Here is a 24174-nt window from a genome sequence, read left to right as displayed (position 1 = left end):
ACTCAGACAACACCTAATATGCTATGATGTCTGTGACAGGTGCACTTTTAAGAGTCATGTCGTACTGATCTTCCATCGCACCTGACATTTGGGTGCTCATTATGATGGAGGGGTGAAACATAGAGAGACCATATGCCAGTATGACGCCGTACATGGTAGGCAGCAAATCGCATTTGCCAAGTGAAATTAACATATACTTTTTGTTCTTCTTGGGACGATTTGGTATTCTATGTGCACCTTGGTGCTTATAGCGCATTCGAATATCATTGATGGAAGACTAGAGGATGAAGAGCTTTTTCTAGAGGTTATTTTCTTCTTCCTGGTAAGAACAGCTACAACTTGTCCTAGATACATGGATGCGCCCAGTTCAAATTCCCTTAGGTGTCCCAGTGGTTAGCTGTGTAACCAATCTCTGCTATATTAGAAGGGACCAAAAGACTATGCTACTAAATCTGCAATCATTGTAGGAAACAGGGATGCAAATAACTCTATTTAGTGCCACAGGTATTAACCACTTTGGACTAGCGGTCGAAAAGATTTAAGCACTTGAATCGACTTTAGCACTTTAAACAAGTGAACAACTGAACTGACAAGAGACATATGATGATGTGGCATCCTTTTTGTATGGAAGGGACCAGATAGGGAAAGAGAGGGACTTGCAGGTGCCCTGATGATGTGGCAAATTGCCGTGGCAACTTTAGCCTACTGACTTGTACGGCCAGATGATGTGGCATGCTGACGTGTCACCTGTACAGACCTAATGACACGGTGCACTGTACCGATATGGCAGCATGAGGCTGCTGATGTTGCATCTGCTTGGGCTTTCTACCGAATCCCGACAGATTATTTCACCAAAAATGACGAATGAGGGGTCGTTTGGCTCCTCCTTAAGGCCTAATTACACTAGGCGACCTAAAACCGCTCATTGCGTCACGCACACATACTCAAACATAGCACATTAAGCATGTACACAATGACAAGAGTATGAGGAAGCAACACAAGAAATTTCATTAGCAATGCTTACCCATGCAAGGAGTAGTGAGCGCGCAAGTGTAGGTGTATTCTTCACTACGTACGCTCAAAAGTTATCAGCTCCCTTAGTAATTACAACTTTTGGGTTATATAACCAGGGTTAAGAATTGGGTATTTGGCTAGAAAGGGATAATTATTTCAAATATGTAGTGGACTAGGGTATTTAAGCATCTTCTATGTAAAAGGACATGGCGAAGGAATTAAAGAGCCACGACTTTCCACCACTGATCACCCCCAACCACCAAAAGTCACATGCAGTGACACATAGGCATACACGCACCTGCACCACCCAGATACACACAAGCACTACAAGCAAACAAGATGGCCAAGAAAAACGAACAGCCATGCAAAACTGCAAAAGTGGCATTGCAAACAAAGAAGCAAAAGAAAAGGAATACAAAAAGAAGAGGGAGGAGAGAAGCCCCTTGGGGGGGGGGGGGGGGGGGGGTTTCGCAGGACCATCGAATGGGGCACAACAGGTCTCTACAGCGGCAGTAACAGGTGAAAGGTGGTGGGCTTCAAGAGAGGGCCGACAACCATATGCAAGAGAGGGCCTCGCCCAAACTGATGGTTTAGCGTAGATTTGATAGAAGAGTTCTCTCTCTCTCTCTCTACCCTCATCATGGGTTTGGACCTCTCTCTCTGTTTTTTAGGGTTTTGCCACATCTTTTTGCTGTTTTTAGGGTTTTGTTACCATCTTCTAGGGTTTCAAATTTTTTTTTCTATTTTTTTAAGGTTTCAAAACTAGTTTTTGTTGTATTTAGGGTTTTGTTATTGTTTTCTTATTGTTCTTCAGGGTTTTGTGATTGTTTTTTGCTACTTTTTAAGGTCGCAAACTTGTTTTTGCTTTTTGTCAAGGTTTCATTACTGATTTTTTCTATTTTCTAGGGTTTCACAAGCATTTCTTGCTTTTTTTTAAGGGTTCTTTGTTGTTTTAAAGTTTCTCTGTCCCTCTCTCGCAGAGCCAAAGGAAATATGAGCATAAAGGCTGGCAGGATTAAGGAGAGGCTTCTCCACTCTCGACCAGATTCTGACACTCTAAAGCTATGATTGAGGAGGGTAGACACCATGGCAGGAGAATCTACTATAGCTTTGTGGATTTCCGCAAAGCTTTTGACACAGTGCCGAGAGCGAGACTTATACGCAGACTACAAGACATTGGTGTGCCCATAGAGATGATTTGGGGGATCTTGGCTTTATACAGGTTAGTGGTAGGGCGTGTCACAAATTGGTGGCGTGTCAAAGCCTTGAAGAATGGAGCCAACTTACAGATGTTGACCGAGGGGCCTAAACTCTAAGAAGAACAAGTAACAGAAGAAGAAGTCCTATCAACTTATGGGGACCCCGTTTGATGGGGCCCCAAGTGACATAGAGGGATTAAAATAAAGCAAGACTCACAGACACACATACACGCAAAAATTGATGACGTGGGCAGCTGTACGGACGCTCCGCGTTTTGCGCAGCGTAACCGCGAAACGTTTCAAGGCTGAGACGTTTCACCCTGAAATGTGGTGTTTCACCATGAAATGTTTCAGTCCAAAATTAGACCACAGTGAAACGTGAGAGCGAAACGTGCCTTTCGACTTTGAAACTAAAACTATTGTTAGTGAAACGGCTTGGGTTTGTTTTGCTGAGCGAAATGTTTCAAGGCCAGAAACGTTTCACCTGTCCCGACTTGTCGAAACGCGTTTCATGGTGACCGTGGTTTTGCGCTGATTGATGAGGTGGCAGTTGTATGGATTTTCATAAATTACGCGGCAGCTTTTTGGCATTACTTTTGAACCAAAAGCTTTTGAGTTGGAGGCTTTTCATGTAAACTGCTTTTCATAGGCGAAGGGCCTTTAAATATGTGCTAAGGGCTCATTCTTTGGCATGCTTCCTTGAGAAGGTGCAAAGCGTTGAGTTCCGGCTTGTACTATGTTGATGCCATATAAAGAAATACCAAAAGGGGCGCCAAGGTTTGGGGCCAATACTCTCGGGGGTGGAATTCCGCCACTCCGTGTCGCGTGTCGTCTCTCTTTCAGTTCAGTTGTTATTGAAGTGCTAAAAGTCTATTCAGTTTGTTGTTTTCTATTGGCAGGTGGCGTCCGTCTTGTGACAGTGGTATTAGAGCATCAAGCGTGTGCTTTTCTGAAAGCATACCGGTCCCACCAAAAGAGTAGACAGAGCAAACTAGAGACTTTTTTTTATTTGAGGCATCTTCGGCCCCCGACCCTAGACTTATTAGCCACTCCCACCCTTACTTCATTGCGCATCGGGCGCGCTCCCGTCTTTACCGCTCATGTCTTACAGGACATAAGCCAAAAAGATTACTTGCAAAAGAAGGATCCAAGATTTGTTTTTGAGTCACTGTTTTCTCAAAAGCAGTGCCATGCAGATGTTGATGTCTATAGCTACCAAGCCGCACACTTTCAAGGACATGGCAAGATTTCAAGAATATTTTTCCGAAGTTACATGGTTTCTGACATCTTCCTTCGGAGTGCAACTTCTGGTAGAGTGGGGAATCCTGAAATGCTTGCCATGGAAATACTAGCAGATTATAACTTGAAATTTCTAGACATCTCTCAGTAGATGTCTCTTCTCGAGCTGATAACCTTGGAGGTCCAGTGCGATTGCTATCTTGGGACTACCATCACTGCCAAAGAAAACACTGTTTGTCCAAGAGCCGATGGACCATGCTGTGCTCGGCTATGACTTATGGAATGAACCTAACCCTAATTTTTGGTGCAGCTTTCAGGATGGAAAGTCAGTCAACTTTTCGAGCTCGACTGATGTCGAGATTGCTTTTTAAGTTTGAAATCCGTTTAAGAACTTGTTTGGTGATTCTGTTGGAATTTGTTAGAATGGATGCTATCTATTTTGAACCTATTTTTGGTGCCGATTTGAAATTGTTGACTCTGGTTGTAATACTGGTTTCATTGATTGGTGATTTTACTCCCGGGTGGAGAAGTGAGAAATATTGTTTTGGTATTGTTTAAACCTCGGAACGACGTAGACCGATGCCTGGGGAGCGTTTCGTTGTATGCTAGAAAACCTCCGAACGACGCAGGCCGATGCCTCGGGAGCATTTGGTTGTATGCTTGTAAAATAATTGTTGTTGTGACTTTCTGCCTGGACCTGGATGGTTATGTGGGAGGAGTATTAAGAAGTCTGAGCAGTGGTTACTCTTAGCAACTCCAAATGACGCAGGCTGCGGTCTGGGGGGCGTGCTTGTATTGTGTTGATGGAATATAAAGAAATACCGAAAGAGGCGCCAAGGGTTGGGGCCAATACTCTCTGGGATAGAATTCCGCCACTCCGTGTCGCGTGTCGTCTCTCTCTCTCTCTCTTTGAGTTCAATTGTTATTGAAGTGCTAAAAGTATGTTCAGTCTGTTCTTTTCTATTGGCACATGGCGCCCGTCTTGTGATAGGGCGGATACACACTACTGAGGGTATGTTTGACATGGTCCACTTCACTATTGGGGTGAAGCAGGGATGCCCCCTATCTTCGACTCTTTTTGAGATGTATGTGGATGAGTTTTTAGACTATGTAGAGCGGGAGGGAGACAGAGGTGCTCAGCTAGCAGGGACATGGATTTTGATGTTGGTATATGGTGTTCATTTCTGACTCTTCGAAGGGGATGCAACGCCATTTGGATGCTTTGCACACATTTGCTCATGATATCTATCAACCTTGGCAAAACCAAGGTTATTGTGTTAAACACCACATCACAGTGGGTTAGGAGGTCATCACCCACATTTACATATGGCCAAGAGATAGTGGAGTACACAATGCATACACCTATCTTGGGGTAGTCTTCAATGGACCGGTGTTTTCGTTGAGAAGAAGCAGAGACTAGACTGACGAGAGCCTATGCCGCCTTGGGAGGATTGGAGAGGATGTGTTCGCAGATTCAATTTCAGGAACCATAAACAAAGCTTTGGCTTTTTGACACTCTAGTGGCTTCAACTATACTTTACAGAGTTCAGATATGGGGAACCTCAATAGACCACCATGGCAGATTTGGTAGCACGGATGGATGGAGATGTATGGAGAGGCCTCTAATCTCTATGATTTCTCATATGATTCGGGCTAAGGCCTCAGTGCCACATGAAATTATCTGAGCCGAGCTAGCCGCTCCACCCCTCGTGGTCGAGGCATTGACTAGATCAGTATCCTTTATACACAATGTATGGGACCTCTCCAGAGACAGATACGCTCGGCTAGCCTTGGAGTCATCCCGACAGCTTGCACTGCAAGGTGATAGCCTGTTGGTATGGGCAGATGACATCATAGTTTCAGTCACATGGTTTCAGCATGGATAGATTGCCTCCGTTCCGGTACTCCTTGGATGCACCCTCCCTTTCTCTCACACGGACAGGGGTCACTAGACTCATACGTCAGGATCTGATTCAGCTATATACCACGAGCACATGGATATAGCCGGCACAGGAGTTGGGAACGAAGATGGCTTTCTAGAGAGAGCGTCTTCTCCAACTCACTGAGGACAGTTTTGTGACTAGGCCTGCATACATGGATACACACTTATCTCATGGGATACGATGTGCTTTTGGGCAGATACGCACATCCTCACATCACCTTTAGATTGAGACTTGTCGATTTCGAGGGGTACCAGCAGAGGCTAGGATATGTCATTTATGTCGCTTAGTGTCACCAGCGTGTGACTACTATCTATCCTTTTTGTTGATTTCCTTCTTATTATTTATTTACTTTCACTTTTTGGAAACACCCCTCGGGAAATCTAACTGCCCTGCATTGCATAGCTAGTGTGGAACTGTCTAGAGGGAGTCCAGGCCTGAGGGCAAGAGAGCACTAAGGTTGGACAAGGACTATGGTTAGCCAAAGTGGGGTCATTGACTAGCCAAAGTGGAATCCTTTGCTACAGAGGCTACAATTCAGTTCTGGATGTGGCCACAGTGTACAAAGAGGGTCAGATGACCTAGAAAGATACAATGGCAGCATCTCCTAAAATTTAGGGAACTGCTATTTTGGGACCTGAAAATGTGTTTGCGTCATTACCTCTTGAATGACAAGGGGAACATTTTCTTACTCTGCCGTGAAGTCAACTGGGCAACCGGTTGGGAGATTTTTAGGCGGCAACTCCGAAACGGGAAAATGCTTGTAAATGTGCCAAGTGGCACCTTCTGGTGCACTTTCCTCATGCAACAAGAAGTGGCGCTGAATTTGAAGGAGGGAGAGCCTCATTTTCAGAATTTGTCACAGGTTAAGAGCTATGGAGTGCTTGCTTTCCCTCCTATGTACAGTGCGGTGCCAGGAGTGATGCCCTGCACGCTACGCACTGCCCTCTCTCTCCCCTTTGGCAGTATGTTATGCCCCTCTAGTGGGCTCTTCATTTGACCAATGTACAGTTGTGTGGGTTCATGCGCGATTGCCGAGGCAAGAGCCTCTTGCACAGGTACTGGATTAGCTAGCGGCTAATCCCCCCTGCAGGTAGAGGTGAATTCGGAGAGGTTTCACGCCAGAAATCTCGTCCGATTCAAAGGGCAAGTAGCCCTACAGGTGCGGGAGCTCGAGGACTTGCTACGGATGCGACCGGCATGCGAAATGGAGCCCGAAACAGTGAATTACAGCCTGCTGTGTATTTTTGCAGGTTTAGGGTTTTGGCCCTAAACGGACCCTAATACCCCCAGGAGGTTCGGGGACGCAAGGGGACCGCTGTACAGGTGATCTGGCGCATTTTCGGGGCTGAAAACGGAGAATTCAGCGTGCTGCAGATTCTTGCCAGGTTTTGCAAAGTGCCCGTATGCGTCGGGAAAGTCATTTAATGCGTGGGAATACTGACCGTGAAGGGTTCTAGTACAGTTATGCTGCCGAAATCAGGCCAGAACAGTCAAAATTCAGCCAAGGTTGTGCGGGGCAGCTTGGAAAGAACCACAACGTTTATTCCCTCTTTTAAACAATAAAGAAATACCGAAAGGGGCGCCTAAGTTAGGGGCCAATCTGGTGTCGGTCTTCTCATACAGGTGCATTCTAGCATCTGTATCCCATTCCCCTCTCTTGTGTCACTATAGCGCAGGTAAAATAGACGACTAATAATGGGTGAAAGCTAAATCAAGGTTTGAACTAAAGTCTACCGCCCTTTTTGGATTGAACAGGCCGGTTACACTTAGAGCCAGAGATGGAGCTGCACTACTCGTCATTGCTCGGTGTACTGTGAGATACGAGGCCGCTTCCACTGTCTGTTCAGAGAAGGTAGACCGTTTTGTAGAGTCGGGAGATACGATATTGATAGAGACGATACACACAACAACAATCAGAACTTTTCCCCACTCTCAGCCTAGTGGGAGACCAAAGTCTCGGAGCACGCCTCAAAATAGTTGGTATGATGATGAATGTTGAAACACCAAAGCCCGACTATAGAGAGGTGGCTTTGGAAGAGATCACACATGGGCAGCCACGTATATTCTCCCGTTGCCTTATACGGCGAAAGAAGAGATCTTTCTTAGCTCAGCTTGAGAGAGAGATTTATCAGATACTCTTGAGCCAGGATTCTAGGGAGGCTTGGTGACTCTTTAGAGAACACTCACCCTCTCCAGTCATTACTTCTATAGGGACATGGACACAACATGCATCCTCTCTATACACAGTAGCGGAGCAGTTACCATTGCCAGACAAGCATCAAGGCGAGCTTCAAGGCAAGCTGGAATTTAGTAGGGGATTCTCTACACTATTGATCATATCTTCACGCTTAGAGAAATCATTGAGGAGGACATAGCACATGGGAGAAGGATTTATTGTAGCTTTATGGATTTCTGCGAAGCCTTTGGCACAGTTCAGAGATCCAGGTTGATACAGCGCGAGCATATGACTTGGGAGTCCCATAGGAGCTTGTATGGAGTATCATGGCACTATATGAGACAGTTATAGGGAGAGTATGGATAGCAGAGGGTCTGAAAGGGTTTTTCAGATCCTTTGCACTCTACTATTGGGGTGAAACAGGGATGCCCAATTTCTTCGACTTTGTTTGGATTGTATATTGATGAGATTGTTGACTATATTGAGACTCAGGGGATAGAGGAGCATAGCTGTCAAGAACATGGATACCTCTATTGCTTTATGCCGATGATATTGTGCTTATGTCAGACTCTCCAGAGGGTATGTAGAGACATCTAGATGAGATATGCTTATGCACATGACAGTGGGCTCTCCATTAACCTTGGCAAAACCAAGGTGATGGTATTCAATACTACAACGCAGTGGGTCAGGAGATCAACACCTATTTTTACATATGGACAGGAGATAGTAGAGTATGTAAAATCTTATTTATATCTTGGTGTCGTATTTAGTGGACCTACTTTCTCTATGAGCAGTGTTGCAGAGGCGAGATTGAGTAGGGGATATGCAGCATTAGGAGGACTAGAAAGGATATGTTCACAGGTGTAGTTTTAGGAGTCATGCACTAAGTTGTGGCTATTTGACACATTGGTCACTTCCACCATGCTTTATGCAGCACATATATGGGGCCAGAGAATAATAGACTGCTGTGCTTTTTTGCAGGTTTAGGGTTTCGCACCTAAACTGCAAGAAATCACCAGGGGAGCCTCGGGAAGGTCTTGGGATGCTTACATAGGGCTTTGGGCTCCTGGCAGTGACAAAACAGGGAATTACAGCACACTGAAATTCTGTTACAGCTCACTATAAAGCTTCTAAATTGCGAGGGAATCTGTCATAGACAGGTACTTTTGGGTTTTGGCATTGTTATGTTGCCGAAATTGGGACAAAAACCTGCAATTTCAGCCTAGATTTGGACAGCTTTGTGAGATTTTGATCTACGTGTTCGGATCGTCTGTTCTTAATTGAATAAAGAAATACCAAAAGGTGCGCAGTCTTTCGGGACTACATGGTGTGGGTCTTCGTGTGCGCAATGACATTCTAGTCGCTGGACGCATCTGTGTTGTCTTTTCTTTTGAGTGCTTTGTTTAAAGTTAACAGGTAATTGAATTAGTACCACCCTCTACCGTGTACATGCCAGTTATATGGTTCCATTGCCAAGGTAGCCACTTTATCTTAAAAAAGTGCAGCGTGGATTGTTGTGGGTGAAAGCAACGCAGAGGTTGTCAATATGGCAGAGATAAGAGACCAAGTACCTGAAGAGGGATCTTCCTCACATGGCGCAGAGAAAATTCCTTCAACTCTTTAAGAAGAGGACAGTTTTTTTAGAGCTCAACTGCGTAGCTGCATGGAAATGTTTTAGCAGTTGGCCAACAATCCAAGGATGTAAGAATTTTTACAGGCTCCTACATAGGATTTACAGGCTCCTACACAAGGTTTTCAGGCTCCGATACAGGGCATGACTGAGCCGTTGCAGGAAAAAGAGATTTTCAATGCACAGAGGTCTCGTGATGCTCGAGGAAAAGCCGCGGTGTCCTTTGATCCCAAGAAATTTGCTTTACCCGGATAGGAACTGTTTGTGAATGGTCAAGGGAGTAATGAACAGGCTATGCGTTAGGCCCCGTTTGTTACCTATTACATATCTTGGTTATTTTGGAGGTGGTTCAGTGTTTCAAGCTATGGTTGGACCTTCCATTGGTTATATGCCAGGGAATGTGTTTGGGACAATGCAAGTAGGCATGGTTAACCCTATGTATGGGAACATGGGTGTCCGACCAGGTTTTCAGGGTGCCTATGGTCAATTTCGAACGCCTGGAACACAATTTGGTATGGCTGGTTTTTCGCAGCCATATGTCGGAAATGCAGATATGACAGGTAAAAGGGGTGATGTGAGAGCTGAAATGGTCAATCCTGGAGCACCACTCTTATGGGCACCTGTTTATGACAATTTCACTCCTTTGAGTCAGCCTAAGGATTACAAGGAAGGTGGGCAGGCAGTGAAGTTTGAAACTTTTAGGGGAATTGAGGATCAGTTGAAGCATTTGACCTTCATACAACAGCTTGATGCAGTTTATGCTGGAGGAAACTTCACAGAGTCTTTGAAGATACGCAAGGCTGTCACTTTCTTAAAAGGGAATGCGTTTCAATGGTGGACCGCATTGTTGAATCAAGGTCAAACCCCTACAAAGTGGGTCCCGTTCAAACTTCTTCCTGGATGGCTTACAAACACTTTTGAAGTGGATATGATGACGGAATGGCTTGAGTTGAATGCTAAACAGTGTGTGAATCTTGAAGAGTACAATAAACAGTTCGGGGCCGCACTTTTGCTAGTAACCTCCTATAGGTTTGTGCCATTGTCAGAACAATTGAGAAGTACTATTGCGGATTGCCTAAGAAAATTAGGGACTACTGCACAAAGACTACTTTCATGAATATGGCGCAGTTGATTGAGAATGCGAGTGGCCAGCACTTTGTCGAAAGGAGATTCCGATGGGTTTAATAGCAACAAGAGAGGGTCCCAGAGCAAACAGTTTTCAACCAAGGGTCAAGGGTGCAGCAAAGCCTTCTGTGCCTCCCACAAAGAAACCGTCCACTGATGAAGCTGATACGTCCAAGAAGCAGTTGAAACCTTCTTCTGGGCAAGGACAAGGACAAAGAGAAGTACTATTACGGATTGCCCAAGAAATTTAGGGACTATTGCACAAAGACTACTATCATGAATATGGCACAGTTGATTGAGAATGCGAGAGTGGCGAACAATTTGTCGAAAGGAGATTTCGATGGGTTTAATAGAAACAAGAGAGGGTCCCAGAGCAAACAGTTTTCAAAAAAGGGCAAGGGTGCAACAACGCCTTTTGTGCCTCCCACAAAGAAATCGTCCACTGATGAAACTGACACGTCCAAGAAGCAGTCTAAACCTTCTTCTAAACCGTCTTCTGGGCGAGGTCAAGGACAGAAAGACATTTTTCTGGCAAATTTTTTGAAGAAAGGAAAGCTCTAAGAGAGGCCAAGAAATGCTACATTTGTGAAGAGGAGGGGCATTTTGCGAATGAATGCCCACAAAAGAAGTCACCTTGTAAGGATGACAAGTCAGAGGATAAAGGAAAGAAGCCAAATCCCAGTACAAGACTTGTCTTTGGTTGGTGACAAACCAAACTTAGATGCCATGGAATTGTGTAGAGCTTGGGGCAAAGTTAGAGACGATACAATATTGGTTTTCTTTGATCCAGGAGCCCGTGCAAATTTCATATCACCAGAATTGGCATCAAAGTTGGGTATTCGTGCAGAGGAGGTGGTATGACAGGTGAAGCAGGTTTGGCTTGCCCAGGTCATTCAGAGTCTATTACTCCCATTTTGGGGAAACTTTGTTTACAAATTCAGAGTTATGTGGATGCGGAAGAATTTCATTTTATGCCACTTAGAGGGCTGTGATGTGTTATTGGGTATCCCATTGTGTTATAGGTTGCATGCTATGGTAGATACCTACAACAAAAAGATTACCCTTGTACATAGAGGAAAGACTCATGTCCTTGATGTAAAGCTTAAAGGCGAGTCTATTCCAGTTGTTTTTGCTTCTGCTATTTCATCTGTAATATAGAATCATCTTTTTGCATACTTGATCTTTGCAAAAGAAGTACTCGATGTTGTATCTAATTTGTCTACCTTAGATAAAGATAGGCCACCTAGCAGAAAGAGATTATGAATCAGATCAATGAGCTTTTAGAGAAAGGGCTGATTCAGCCTAGTTCATCCCATTTCTGTTCGCTTGTACTTGTAGTGCAGAAGAAGGATGGTTCATGGCGCATGTGCATTGACTACCGCGCTTTGAATAAGAAATCAAGAATAGATTTCCCATATCGAGGATAGATTTCATCCTTGATCGGCTTGAGGCAGTGTCACTGTTTACCAGGATAGATCCAAAGGACGGGTACCATCAGATACGCATTAGGTCAAAAGATGTCAATAAGACTGCGTTCAGGACAACATTTGGTCTCGATGAGTTTCTTGTCATGCCATTCGGTCTCACAAATGCTCCTAACATGTTTAATAGAATGATGGACATAATATTTAGACCACATAGAAACTTCGTGGGTACATTCTTTGATGACATGATTGTCCATTCAAAGTCTGAAGAGGAGCATAGGGATCACTTGACCGCAGTTTTTAATGAGCTACGAAGAACAAGCTACTCATTAATGCGAAGAAGAGTGAATTCTTTTTGAAAGAGATTCACTTCCTTGGGCACATTGTTTCAAAGGATGGGGTACGTATGGATCTCTCCAAAGTGGGCACATTGTTTCAAAGGATGGGGTACGTATGGATCTCGCCAAAGAGGAAGCAATTAGGTCATGGCCAGACTTGAAGTCCGTACATGACGTCCGAAGCTTTCTAGGCTTATGTTCCTACTGAGGTTCATTTGATATGTTGCTTAGATTGCTTCTCCACTCCATTCACTACAAGGGAAAGTAGTTACTTTCAAGTGGACAACCAAGGAAATTCTAGCCTTCAAACACTTGACAGAGAAGCTGACTTCAAATCTGGTAATCATTTTGCCAGATCTTTCGCAAAATTTCGTGGTTCAATGTGATGCATGTGGCCACAGCCTTGGTGCAGTTCTAATGCAAAATAATTGAGTAGTCGCATATGAGAGTAGAATTCTTTTGAAAATTGAAAAGCTTTTAACATGCAAGTTTATGAGAAAGAATTGTTGGCAGTAATTCACGCTCTCACTAGTTGGAAACACCATCTGCTAGGGACTGATTTTGTTGTCCAAACAGATCATCAAACTTTGCGATACTTTTTCACACAAATGAAGTTGTCTGAGAAACACATGCGATGGCCAAACATCTTGACAATATTCCATTTTCAGATTGTGTATGTGGAAGGGAAAACTAACGTGGTGGCTGATGCATTGTCACGAAAGCCCGAAATTTCGACAGTGTCAATTCTGTACCATTGTGAACTAGACGAAATGAAGATACAATATGCTGAAGATGCATATTTTGCAAGGATCTATGATCATCTTGTTGATGGGAACATCATGAGCACTATATGCTTAAGAATGACTTTCTCATGATGCATGGAAAGTTATACGTTACTTAATAGTTACGGCCAAAGGTTTTGATGGAAAGTCATGCTTCACCAAATGCTGGGCATCGTGGAATTAATGCGAGAGTGAAAGGGGTTGAGGCATTTTTCTATTGGCCAGCTTTACGTCAAGATGTTGACCCATTTGTAAGATCATGCTTAGTATGCCAAAAAGTCAAATTTGACAGGCAAAAGCAACCGGGATTGTTGTAGCCATTGCCGATCCATGATAGGCCATGGGAAAGCATAGCGATGAACTTTATCTTTGATCTTCTAAGAATGCAAATAGGCAATGATGGGATTTGGACTATCATTAGTAGCTTCAATAAGCAGGCCCATTTCATTCCTGTTAAGAAGAAGATAAAGCCAGAATACATGATCAAGGTCTTCATGAGCAATATCTTTAAGTATGACGGGATGCCTCAGTCAATTGTAAGTGACAGAGATCCACGTATGATGAGTCTGACATTGTTTGAGAGCATGGGCACTACGCTAAAGTTCTCATCTTCTTTCATCCACAAACTGACAAACTATCAGAAGAGGCAAATTCTATTGTCCTAGATCTACTCAAATGTTCTGTGTCAGAGCACAAGGCAACTTGGGAACACCATCTCCCATTGGTTGAATATACTTACAATAACACTGTGCAGACATCAACAAGTAAGGCACCATTCGAGATAGTGGAAGGAGCGAAGAAAGTCCCACCCATTTTGCAAACTAAAGAGAAGATATTTGAGGCAGATAAGTATGCGCAAGACATTTATAAAACATACAGAAAGATAAAGATTGCTCTTGAGAAGACTCAGACTAAGCAAAAGAAAGCTGCTGATCGTCTCCGTCGTGAACTTGTATTTTCACTTGGTGATTGGGTACTCTTGCGCTTTGAAAAGGCCCAAGGAAAAGGAAAGGCAAGGAACGTTTGTTTCCAAAGCTCAGTATGCGATATTATGGTCCTTTTAAGATTTCAGAAACGATCAACGATGTAGCTTACAGGCTGAAGCTACCAGAAGGTTAGAAAATACATAATGCTTTTCGTGTCACCCTTTGTTGTTGTTGTGTCAGAGAATATGCTTGAGGAGGAACAACCCGAAGTCGAAGAATTGGATGAGATTCTTGTTCCTGAACAAATATTGACGCATAAGGAAAGGAAGGTTAGACAAAGGGTTGCAAGACGCTATTTGGTGAAGTTCAAGAACTATCCATCTTTGGATACTAAATGGATGGAAGAGTTTGAATTGGTTGATTCACCTCAACTATTGCAACTATATCTTGAAGCCTTTTGGATGGAACCCATAGTGACTTGATGTAGCTCTTTTGAGCAAGGTGAGAGCATGGTTCATAATGATCAAGGGAGTAGTTAAGCAATTGTATCTACTTTTTTCATACAAAATTTGGCTAGAGAAGTTCGTACTTGCGAGTACACCAGAAGATAGGGTGATATATGTGTGGTAGTCAGGTTGGTGGGATTGTCTAATCGTCCAATGCTACATTTCCGGAAGCATGTATATCTTTGATTCCCATCATAGAATATATGTGATATTCAGGAGATATCAGCATGTATTTTTGGCATGCAAACCAGGTCGCTTGTAGTATTTCAAGGGTGGGGTTTGTCACCAGTGTCAGGTCCCCAACCCGCTGACACCAAAAAGCGGGATGGGATCCTTGACATGTCTCTAGGCCTAATAAAAATCAGAGTCTCTACACAAGAAACATCTAGGGAATATACCTTTACCATTGACAATGGCTTGGGTTTATAGCCCTAGAAGGAGACCTAGTCCCGTCTCGCAGCGGAAAAGGAACAACATATTAAAAGTCTAAAAACTATTTTGGCCCTATAACTTCCACAAAGGATCGCACCGCCAAGGTGGTGATGAGATCACACATGGAGTCCCTTTCTAGCCTACGAGCCTCGGCTTCGGCCGCCAATCGACGCTCCTCACGCTCCGTCACTTCCACACACTCTTGTCGTCGAGCTTCATCTTGCCGCATCATCATCTCCATCATCATAGCATCCATGGGATTTGATGGCGAAGGTGGAGGAGTTGAGGGAGGGCTTGGAGGATCCATAGGTGGCACTTGCGCGCCTTCTTGATTTGTGGAGGTATTTATACCACTACGAGGCTTGACCATGCAAGGATTTCTCCTCTTGGTTCAAGGAGAGTCGCAAACTAATCTTCAGGAGACTATCTACCCCCTCGTTGGCGCACCCCGCATGCAACACTCGGTATACAATTGGTTGCTATTTTCCGACGCTCAAGGCGCACGGCTCTACGCGCAATGGCAAGCTTGTTGTTTCAAGAGTAGGAGGATTATACACAGAAGGGCTGCCAACACAATCAAAAAACACAAGAGAGAAAAACAAAACTTGTTGGGGATTAGCGGCTTAGTGCAAAATCTTCAAAGCTCTGATACCAATGTCAGGTGCAGCGGAATTAAAATGGTGAAGATCTAGTTTTACACTTCCACAAAACCCTTACCTTCTTTCCTTACGTTAGTGAATACTTTGTACTTCAATGAATGTTCCTTTTATGTTCCCCTGAAGAGAGGGGTTGAGAGAATGCAATAGAGATGTGTAGAGGGAAAGAGAAAGAGAGAGAAGAAGAGAGCGACACCCGATGGGGTCCCAACCAACCCTCTCAAGAGCCCCCCACACCGTTACCGATGTGGTATTTGCTTTAGATTGCGTAAATGGAATGTATACACAATGCAATACCTCAATGCAGACTCTACCAACTCGATTAGGGAATGTCGCCGCGGTAACTCCTCAAGATGAGGCGCCTCCGGGGCTGATTTGATGCACCTTGGATCCTTCTCGATGTGGGAATTGCGGATGACCACCACGGGCTGATTTGCAGTTTCGATGTGAGAAGGATGATGGGCTGAAAACGCAGATCTCGACGAGGCCAATGATGGACAACAATGGAGCACTCGATTTCGGTGAGGGAATTGCCGAGAGGAGGGATCAATGGCTGCCGAAGTACCGGACCGTGTCCGTCATTGGGAACCGCTATGGATCTCTCGCACACCTGGCATGGGCTGAAAACTGAAATACGCAGGGCTGATCTGCTGCTGCTGCAGCGTTGGGCTGGAAACCAAAACGCTGGCTGGTATGGCTGAGAATTGCTGGCGATGGGGCTGAATTCTGGAAACGTTCGCTGCTGGCTGAACTTTGCAAAAACGTTGGATGTTCCTGCTGAGAAAAATGCTGGCTGTCCTTTGCTAAAACGCTGGCTGAACTCGGCGCTTCTTCCTTCTTGCTCCAAGTGCTGGGAGATGGTTCCCTTTATAGGTGGGGAATGAGCCTTAAGTAATTATTAAGGCCTAGGTAGGGCATTTGTCCACCAGGATTTCCAACAAATAAATCATAAAAATGATTTATTAAAAATAAGTCCAGGGGTCCAAAACTGGGTGAAACTGTCACACATCTGTCCATCTGGAAATTCGATCGACGTGCGGTCTGGCACGTTGGTTTCCTCTAACCTAGAACTACATGCTCTTCATGCCAGATGCCCACCGTAGTGTAATAACATCTGTCAAAACGCGTATACAAACAATTTATGCAAGAGGGTTCCAAACTGGAAAACCTAATCTAATGGACTTGTCCGGACATGCAGGTCCTGCGAACAGGCTCACAAAATTGCTGGTATTAATCCTCCTAGGATTCTAGACATCCGTATCTAGGAAGAAGGGAAAAATTGGCTCTGGAAGTCGATGAAGTATGTCCATGTGGCACACAGAGCCATGTGCACGTGACAAGTGATTTCCTTGGTTGAAATTTCCCTTGGCTTTTTCCCTAAAGTTATTAATTACATTATAGTTCCTTGTAAAGTTGGTTCCTTCCGCTGCAAGAGGTTTGGCCCTAAGAAGGTCATCCTAAATTGATCTAGGCCTCATGGCTTTGATACGTATACTCAAGGGTTTGTTGAGGCCTTGACAGAAACGGGCAATTTGTTGCTCCATGGTCATCTGGGGAGCATAGCGTCGTAAGAAGCAAACTTGGTGTATTACTCCTTAAGTGAAAGTCTTAACTAGCGTAGACCAAAGAATTCGTTTATCTTGATAGCCTGATGTGCAGGAGAGAGATAGCGTTCTTTGATTGCCTGCTTCATTTTCTGCCAAGATGGACTACTCGTGGGATTATCTCTGCAGTGTTGCTTCCACCAAAGTTTGGCATCTCTGCTGAAACGGAACATATCCAACATTGTTTGGTTTTCTTGAGCAGTTCCTGCAGTTTTAAGATAGTCGTCCATAGCATCTAACCATGCTTTGGTATCTCGCTCTAAATTGGGTCCCTCTCCCTTGAAGGTAAGGAGTTGAACTTGCTTTAGTAGGTGTTTTTTCGATTGAGTAATAGTATAAAGGCTATTTACGCGAGTATTTCCCTGAGATTGAATTAGTGGAATTTAGTACCATATGAAATCTCTCTTACTTATGCTTTAAACTTATCTCATACTCAAAACTTTTGCACACAGGATGAAGACAATTGCCAAACCATAAACAAAACCGCTTATAGCATACCCATGAGAACCATAGTATGTACAAGAGTTAATACAATCCATGAAGATCCTACTATGTACAAGGGTGACGACAATCCTATACTAGAATCTTGTGGACTTTGGGTGGATCAGATATGGGATCGAAATATCCATCTTTTGGTTCACTAAAACTAGGGCCTACATCTATGGGCCTAGTTCTATCTGGGTAGATTACTTTAGACTCTTCATCAAACACCCATTGATTTTGTGATACTTGGACATCATCTATTACAAGGGTTTCCTCTGGATTCTCCGTCCCAATGAAAAAGTATATTTCATTCATTTGAAGATCTTCAGCCCATTTGAGTCTCTTCATATTAAGTTCTAAACCTTCTAACTCTCTCTCATCAATGAAGAAAATTCCACCAGATCCTGACCAGTTGATCCTCCAAGTGGAAGGAGAAAATCTCTTATCTAGCCACTTCATCATGCTTTTTTGCATTGAATAGTGTCAGGATAGGCAAATGTCACAAGACGGGCACCACGTGCCAATAGAAAAGAACAGACTGAACAGACTTTTAGCACTTCATTAACAACTGAACTGAAAGAGAGAGAGGACACGCGACACGGAGAGGCGGAATTCCACCCCAGAGAGTATTACCCCAAACCTTGGTGCCCCTTTCGGTATTTCTTTATATTGCATCATCAAAGTACAAGCCGGTACCCCAGACTCTGCACCTTCTCCAGGAAGCATGCCAGAGAATGAGCCCTAACCTCATATTTAAAGGCCCTTGGCTTAAAAAGTAATTACAGTGAAAAGCCTTCAAACTCAAAAGCATTTCGTCCAAAAGCAAAGCCAAAAAGTTGCCAGCGTAATTTACGAGAATCCATACAGTCTGCCACGTCATCAACTAGCGCAAAACCCTGAAATCCGTACAGCTTGCCACGTCATCATGCCAGCGTAGTTTTCGGAAATCTGCCACGTCATCAGTTTTTGTGTGTGTGCGAGTCCTGCTTTATTTTAATCCTTTGTCACTTGGGGTCCCATCGGACGCGGTCCCCATAAGTTGGTAGGACTTCTTTTGTTACTTGTTCTTCTTAGGGTTTAGGCCCCTCGGCCACATCGGTAAGTTGGCTCCATTCTTTAGGCTTTGACACGTCAGCATTTTGTTATAGCAAGCCCTCATAAACCTAATGTTGAAATCCATGAATTTGTGGTAGGTCTGATGGAAATCTTCGTGCAAAGATGGGAATAACTCTCTCTTTCTTTCTCTCCCTCTTTTCGATTAAATACCTCTTTAAAATTTGTCAAAGATCACTTATTTCAACCTTACACCTTAAACTTTTCCCTAGGTCCAAGACTTTGATCAACACACGCTCTGATACCACTTGTGAGGTCCCCAACCTGCCGACACCAAAAAGCGGGATGAAATCCTTGACAGGTCTTTAGGCCTAATAAAAATCAAAGTCTCTAAACAAGAAAAATCAAAGGAATATACCTTTACCATTGACAATGGCTTAGGTTTATAGCCCTAGAAGGAGACCTAATCTTGTCTCGCAGCGGAAAAGCAGCAACATATTAAAAGTCTAAAAACTATTTCGGCTTTATAACTTCCACAAATTGGGCTAAGGTATCTTCCACCAACACTTTTTCCCCCCTAACAGATGTGAGGGCACAACTGCTGGTGGACTCCTCTTCCAAGTGGAAAAGTTTTCTAGACGTTTTTTAGTGCACGGGAATGGATAGTTACTTGACTAATCAGGCCCACCCGTCCATGATTGACAACTTAAGTCAATCTCCACTTACCACTCCGCAATTACACATGATACTTTGTTATTTAATTATTACCACGATCTTATTACAAATAAAATAATGATTCCTTTTATCCTTCATAACAGAATTTTATTAAAACAGCCCTTGAAAGCAGTATTGAAAACATTCTTTTAGCAAACAGACATCTTTAGACTTAAGACAAGGTACTGTCAATTTGAAGTAACTCTGACCAGTACTGGTTTGTTTCAAGATCACCTATACAGGGGTGAAAAACGGTACCCATTCCTTATTTATAAAAAACCGGGGTTGAAAAAGACATAACCCAAAGTCCGGGCGTCCATACGTCAACCAGTTGCCCATACAACCGGGCGGTTCTTTTAGGATAAAAACGATATCCTAATTAGTATCCACAAACACAGACATGCACGGGGTAAAGACTCCACGTACATGGAGGTAACCGATTCATCCATGGCTGTCTCGCCATCATTACTCATCACCTGGAGTAAAATATTCCAAGGAATCAGAGGTGTCTTGAGACAAGCTATCTTAAGGATGATCAAACATTTTTTCTTAGGTCAACCAGTTTTAGCCCAAACAATTCTTTCTTAATTACAAACAATGCTCGTTGGTTTCTTGAGAGTTACCTTCCGTTTTCGGTCAATTATTCATTTTCTGACTCTTATTCCCTCCTTACGTATGCAATGTTAACTTATAAAAGAACTTAAACTTATTTAAAGGCTTAATTAAATAAATGGAAATCCACATAGACTGATCAGTCATCTGCTGTTGCACTGACGCCTGAAGACTCTCCTCCGCCAGCCTTATGGTCATGGGATCTCCTAGCCCTCTTGTGAGTTGTATCGTCCTCATCGGACTGAGGATTTCCCCGGGTCCTCTTCGGAGCCATAGTGATAGTTTTATAAAAGAATACTTAATCGATTAGAGAATTAAATGAATAATCTCTCTTTTTTCTTTTATTCAAAAATAGGGATTTTTGGAATAAGTAAATATCTTCGATAAATATCTGGGTGAGATATTTTTTTCTTAGCTTCGTAGTAGTGTTATTCTTCTCCCATAATTATCGGGGCTATTTTACTAATTTTTTAATTTAATTTTTGTTCAAAAATATCTTAATTTTTGGATTTAGTAGTTTATGGTTTACTTATCTTCTTGTGGGATATTTACCCTAGGTAGAATTTGATGTATTATAGCTTTGTTAATTATCTTCCTAACTTATAAATTGATTTACTAATTTTCCTTCTCAATTTACAGTCAAAATTAAACAATATTAGTTAAGATAATTTGTCAAATTGATTATTTGAGCTTAAGGTAATTATCCTGACTTCCTAATGTTGTTTCTTATCTCTGGTAATTACCGTATAATTATATTAATTAATTTGCTAATTTTTCTTTTCAATTTATAGTCAAAAGTAGGCAAAATTAACTAAGGTAATTAACTAAACCACTAATCTGTACTTAAGATAATTATCCCAACTTTCTAATGTGGTTTTCTATCTCTGGTAATTACTATGTAATTATATAAATTAATTTGCTAATTTCTTTTTCAAATTTATAGTCAAAATCAGACAATATTAGCTAAGATAATTAGGTAAAGTAATTATCTGTGCATGACCTATTTATCTCGGGTTCCTAACGGTGATTTCTACCTCTGATAATTACTATATAATTATGTAGGTAATTTAATTAATTTCTCCCTTTAATTTATGCTCGAAAACAGACAATTTTGACGTAATTAATTAGATAAACTGATTTTTTATGCATGCTCTAATTATACAGGCTTCCTAACTTTAATTTCTGTCTTTAATAATTACTTTATAATTATCTAAGTAATTTAACTAATTTCTCCCTTTAATTTATGGTAAAAAATAGACAATTTTGACATTATTAGTTAGATATACTAATTTTTTGTGCATGCTCTAATTATCACGGCTTCCTAATATTGATTTCTATCTCTGATAATTACTGTATAATTATCTAAGTAATTTAACTAATTTTCCTCTTTAATTTATGCTAAAAAAAACAATTTTGACTAAACTAATAAGATAAACTAATTTTTTATGCATGCCCTAATTATCCGTGCTTCCTAACATTGATTTCTCTCTAATAATTATTGTATAATTATTTAAACAATTTAACTAATTTCTCCCGTTAATTTATGCTAAAAAACAGACAATTTTGGCCTAATTAATTAGATAAACTATTTTTCAGTGCATGTCCTAATTATCCTGGCTTCTTAACATTGATTTTTATATCTGAAATTACTGTATAATTATCTAAGTAATTTAATTAATTTTTGCCTTTACTTTATGCTAAAAAATAGACAATTTTGGTCTAATTAATTACTTAGATTAATTATTGGTTAATGGGGAATTTACCTTGTGTTCCTAACAACGTTTCCTAATTATGATAATTACCTTAAGAATTTTTGAGCTAATTAAGTAGATTTTCCATCTGTTTTTGATTAAAAACAGGTAATTTTTGCTTAATTAATTACAGAAACTAATCAAAAAAATTAAGAGATAATTTTCTTAGCATCTTGACAATTTAATCCAGCTCTGATAATTATCTTATACTAATCTAAGTTTAATTAGTCTAATTACCCTTAATTTATGACCAAAAAGATTAATTTCAGTCCTAATATGGCTTAATAATTAATTAGATTAATATCCCTAATTTTAATTTAAGTATTCAGCAGAGTATTAAGAATTAAGAGAGTAATTTAGAGTGTAAATAAGTTTAATCTTCTTAATGAATTAGATTAATTAAGAAAAACATAGGTAAAATAACATAATTTTGCTAATTAAAAAGAGATTAGTCTAATTACCGTGGATAATCAGCTAGAGATTTGCTCTCTAGGGATTTTTGTGTAGAATTTTCTCCCTACGTGAGAGAGAAATGGATAGGATTCCGAGTCTAAATTTTTTTGTGAAGAGGGGGTCCTATTTATAGGTTTTTGGGCTTCATAAGCTGTTTCTGGCAGCTAGTTGCACATCAAGGTAGCCCCAGCCTTCCCCTAGCGCCACTACTGCTAAAAGTGACTTGGGCAGGCTCATGACTGCTCCACACAGCCCCCAAATGCACGAAATCGATTTTTGCTATTATCTGACCTTTTTCATGATTAAATTTGAAAATATTTGCAAATATCTATAATCATCTAGGGATTTTTTGATAAAAGTCCTTTACAGTAATCATTACCAAAACCTTACAATTTATTTAACTAATTTAATCAATAGTGTAAACTTATTTGGGCCATAACTATGTCTGTTTTCATCGGAATTCAATTTTGAAAATTTCTAACCATAGTAAAGTCATGATTACGGTTCTAAAAATACCAATATTTGCCACGGTTGGATAATTCTATATTGCTTTCTTAACAAACAAATCAATTTGATTAGGCTTTATACAATTTCTAAGGTTTTAGGAACTGGAAACCTTACAACGAGGTGTATTTTTCGTGTTGCCTTCTTTAAATATGCACTACATATTTTTATTTATTTTATTTTTACTTGTTTTTCCCGTAACCCTTGAAAAGGTGCAAGTGGACATTGCATAGCCAGTGTGAAACGGTTGCGACCGAACGGGTTTCTCTCATCAAGAATCTAGATCAGGTAATCTGGGACTGGTCTGGCGAGTTAGCACCGAATTCAGATGAGTATGGAAGCTTGTGTGCGCCAAATGGAATTTGGGCCACTCGGCAAGTCACTTACACCTTTATAAGTTGGTGGAAACTAGGAATTTAAACCAAAGCGGCAATCTGGACACTTAGTAGTAGGAGAGCAACTTACAGGACACCTCAGCAAGAGGGGGCACCCAAATGAGAGTGGAGGCTGATTTTTGAGTCATTGTGAATTAGAGAGTGTGCGAATAGTGGGTGCCTTCTTCCTTGTCTAATGTAGTGCGATGATTTGCTCTCGTGCATCTCTCTCCCCCCATTTGCACATATGGTAATGCCCCACTAGTTGGGCTACAGAAACAATTATGTACAGTTCTGGGGGTTTTATGCGTGTTTGCCAAGGCAAGAGCCTTCAGAAGAGGAACCGGATTAGCTAATTGCTAATCCCCTACAGGTATGCACAGTTCCATCACGAAAGATTGCGACTTTGGAGAGTTTTTCTCGTGAAAACTTGTCCAAATCATAGGGGGGACTGACCCATTGCGTGCGGGAGCTCTTGGGACAAGCGTAGACGTGTTCGCTCTGCTCAAAACGATTCAAAATAGAGAATTACAGCCTGCTGTGTTTTTCTGGGGGTTTAGGGTTTCGCACTTAAACTGCAAGAAATCACCAGGGGAGCCTCGGGAAGGTCTTGGGATGCTTACACAGGGCTTTGGGCACTTGGTAGTGACAAAACAGGGAATTACGACACGCTGAAATTATGTTACAGCTCACTAGAACGCTTCTAAATTGTGAGGGAATCCGTCCTAGATAGGTACTTTTGAGCTACAAGGGTTTTGGTGTCGTATGTGCCGAAACTGGGACAAAAACATGCAATTTCAGCCCAAGGTTTAATCAGCTTGTGTTCGGATCGTCTGTTCTTAATTGAATAAAGAAATACCAAAAGGGGCACCTGTCTTTCGGGCCTATAAGGTGTTGGTCTTTGTGTGCGCAGTATAGTCGTTAATTGAATTAGAACCGCCCTCTATTGTGTACAAGCCGGTTATAGAAAGCCTCAGTGCCACATGAGACTATCAGAGCTGAGATGAGCGCACCACCAATTGTAGTGAAGTAGCACATGGGAGCTACCATGCAGCAGATATACTAGACTAGCGCTTGAGTCATCCCGACAACTGGTCAGTGAGGGTGATACTTTATGTTGGTTTTTAGAGATGTCATCTTGGATTTAGTATGGACAGGCTGCCCCCTTTTCACTATTCCCTGTATGTACCCTCTCTCACCCTCACACATTCAAAGATAAACAAGATTATCAGACAT

The 24174-nt window shown here is 42.0% G+C and overlaps 1 protein-coding gene across 5 annotated transcripts in view; it reads left to right on the top strand.

The window, feature by feature from the left end:
* Positions 1-24174, top strand: part of LOC147454998 (phosphoglucosamine mutase family protein) — a 164924-nt gene that overhangs the window by 121617 nt on the left and 19133 nt on the right. Inside the window, exon 18 of one of the 5 annotated variants that reach the window (XM_086516854.1) lies at positions 40-66. The exons of the other annotated variants lie outside the window; for them this stretch is intronic. Within the exon in view, the coding sequence (XP_086372980.1) occupies positions 40-51 (12 nt within the window). The 3' untranslated portion in view covers positions 52-66. Of the gene's footprint in view, positions 1-39; positions 67-24174 lie in introns of those variants that run through there. 5 annotated transcript variants of the gene reach the window in all.

Source organism: Adiantum capillus-veneris, chromosome 7 (assembly GCF_014529385.1).
Source record: "Adiantum capillus-veneris isolate H3 chromosome 7, ASM1452938v2, whole genome shotgun sequence".
Taxonomy (NCBI): domain Eukaryota; kingdom Viridiplantae; phylum Streptophyta; class Polypodiopsida; order Polypodiales; family Pteridaceae; genus Adiantum; species Adiantum capillus-veneris.
The sequence above is the reverse complement of the archived record's forward strand: the minus strand, read 5'-3'. Positions and strand labels throughout refer to the sequence as shown.